The sequence below is a fragment of the Penaeus chinensis genome, chromosome 12 (genome assembly GCF_019202785.1).
Source record: "Penaeus chinensis breed Huanghai No. 1 chromosome 12, ASM1920278v2, whole genome shotgun sequence".
NCBI lineage: Eukaryota > Metazoa > Arthropoda > Malacostraca > Decapoda > Penaeidae > Penaeus > Penaeus chinensis.
Window position 1 is genome coordinate 41,674,602 of NC_061830.1, and position 2,500 is coordinate 41,677,101.

Genomic DNA, 2,500 nt, shown 5'->3' on the forward strand with positions numbered 1-2,500 from the left:
AGAGATGGTAAAAGAATAAGAAGAGGAAGGGGAAAGATAAAAAAAAAAAAAAAAAAAAAAAAAAAAGCAGGGTCAGGGAAGAAATTATTAAAATAAAATAAAAGGATTGTTGAGAAGATACCAAATGGTATATAAAAAAAAAGTGAAGAAAGGGTTAGAATAAAAATAAGAAAAAGGAGGATAATAAGGGATACCAGTGATGATATGAAGAAGGGAAATTAGATTAAAAGTGTAATTAGAATACTGAGTGGGTGGGAGCTTAGAAATCAGCTTAGCCACTGAGGGGGAAGACAGAAGAGTTTATCGAAGAAAAAAGGATGGAATGATGGAGAAATGGAGAAAGGGAGAGAGAGAGGCTTTTGAAAATTGGTTTTAAAAAGATAAAGAAAAAGAGGGAGAATTGCGTAGAATTTTTTTTTAATTTACTTGAGCTTCTGGTCGCCAATGATAACAATGATAATAATGACAATGATGCTAACAACAGCAACTACAGGAACAATAATGACACTAACATCGATGATAATAACATGAGAATCATAATAATAGTAATAAAAACACTGATAGTAACAACGCTTTGAATAATCTTAGTGATAAAAACACAAATACAAATAATTATATACATACAGTATAAATCGAATGAGGATGAAAATAACAATAACAATTAGCATTACGGTCAAAATAATAACAATCTTAACTGGCAGTATTGTTATTATCATCCTCATCACAACGTCATTGTCATATTTTTTATCTTCAACGCCACGCCTACTGCCTATAAGCCACGCCCATCGCCCAACAAACTACGCCCACATCAAACAAGGCACGCCCACCACCTACAAACCATGGCTACAGCCAACAAGCTACGCCTACAAGCCACGCCCACCGTCGAATAAACCACGTCTACGCCCAACAAGCCACGCCCACTGCTCAACAAGACAGGTCACCCTCCCAGCAAACCACACCACACAACCAACCAGAAAGCCACGCCTACACGCCCAACAAGCCACGCCCACTCGCCCAACAAGCCACGCCCACCTCACACAACCTCCCCCTTCCCCCCACGTACCTCACGCGATGGGTGACACGGAACTTGTCGAGCATCAGGAGCCAGACGATGACGCCCGACACCTTCCCCGTCTTGGAGAAGGTGACGTCGAAGTAGCGGGTGTGGCGAGTGGCGTCCGGGTTGAGCTGCGTCACGGCGTTCCCGAAGGCGTCGAGGACCACCAGGGTCTTCTTCACTTTGTCGATGAGGCCGGGGTTGCTCTGTCGGAGGGGAAGAAGGAGGAAGGAGGGGGAGGGGGGAGGAAGGAGGGGGAAGGGGGAGGAAGGAGGAAGGAGGGGGAAGGGGGAGGAAGGAGGAAGGAGGGGGAAGGGGGAGGAAGGAGGAGGAGGAGGAAGGAAGAGGAGGAGGAGGATGATGGAGGAGTAAGGAGGAAGGAAGAAGAAGAAGAGGAGGAGTAGGAAGGAGGAGGAGGAAGGAGGAGGTGGCCCAGGAGTTGAGGGGGGGGGGGGGCGAGGTGGGGAGAGGTTGATTGAGTTATTATTGATTTACTCATGGATTTAATTGTTTATATATATGTATGTATGTTTTTTTTTCAAGAGAGAGAGAGAGAGAGAGAGAGAGAGAGAGAGAGATAGAGAGAGAGATACAAAGAATAAGTAGAAAGAAAAAGAGAAAGAGGCACAAAGAGAAATAGAAAGAAAAAAAGAGAAAACGACAGAAAGAGAAAAATACAAAGATACCCAATACTCTCAAAACAAACAAGAAAGCAAGCAAACAAAATTAAATAAAGAGAGAAAAGGGAAAACCAAGAGCCCTGACACTCACACTCCCAATGTGACAGAGCTGGTAGACGACCTGCGTGAAGTTGAACGTCTTGCCACTCCCCGATTCGCCGGAGAAGATGATGGTCTGGTGCTCCTTGTTATGCATCATGTCCTGGTGGGCTCTGTCGGCCACGGCGAAGACGTGCGGGTCGTTGTCGCTTCTGGTCTTGGACTTGTACTTGACTTTGGTCTGTGGGAAGGGAAGGCGGGAGGGAGGGGGGGGAGGGAGGGAGGGAGGAAGGGTTAAAATTTCTGCATTGACCAAATGTATCACTTCAACAACATATACATACCACACAAACATCTATTTCTTCGATATTCATGTACTGAAGGACTACATATGCTATGCTGACCACATATACCATCCCAGCAACATAAACATTGCACACCAAACAACACTTACGTCTTCATCATACTTGCACTTCTCACTGAAGGGATTCACAGCCAGCAGTACATCAGCGAGCCACGTGTAGATATATCCTTCTTCCCAGCGAGCGTAAAGAGTCTCCACCACAACCTGGGAATTTTGGTAATGCTCTTATCATTCTTATCAGGCTGGAGAATTGTTCTTGGCATGAAGGAATGGCGTTTATGGATTATGGAGTCAATGTCTGTTCTGTTTTTATTATTATGAGGATATAGAGGTTGGAGAATTACTCTTGATTTGCAGTAA

At 44.4% G+C, this 2,500-nt stretch overlaps 1 protein-coding gene across 1 annotated transcript in view; it reads right to left on the reverse strand.

Annotated features, from left to right (window-relative positions):
* The window catches only part of LOC125031170 (neither inactivation nor afterpotential protein C-like), a 70,330-nt gene that overhangs the window by 34,038 nt on the left and 33,792 nt on the right, over positions 1-2,500 (reverse strand). The window contains exons 11-13 of the mRNA XM_047621740.1: positions 2,231-2,344; positions 1,829-2,017; positions 1,064-1,263 (exon numbers count right to left, since the gene is read on the reverse strand). Coding sequence (XP_047477696.1) covers positions 1,064-1,263; positions 1,829-2,017; positions 2,231-2,344 — 503 coding nt within the window. The remainder of the gene's footprint in view (positions 1-1,063; positions 1,264-1,828; positions 2,018-2,230; positions 2,345-2,500) is intronic.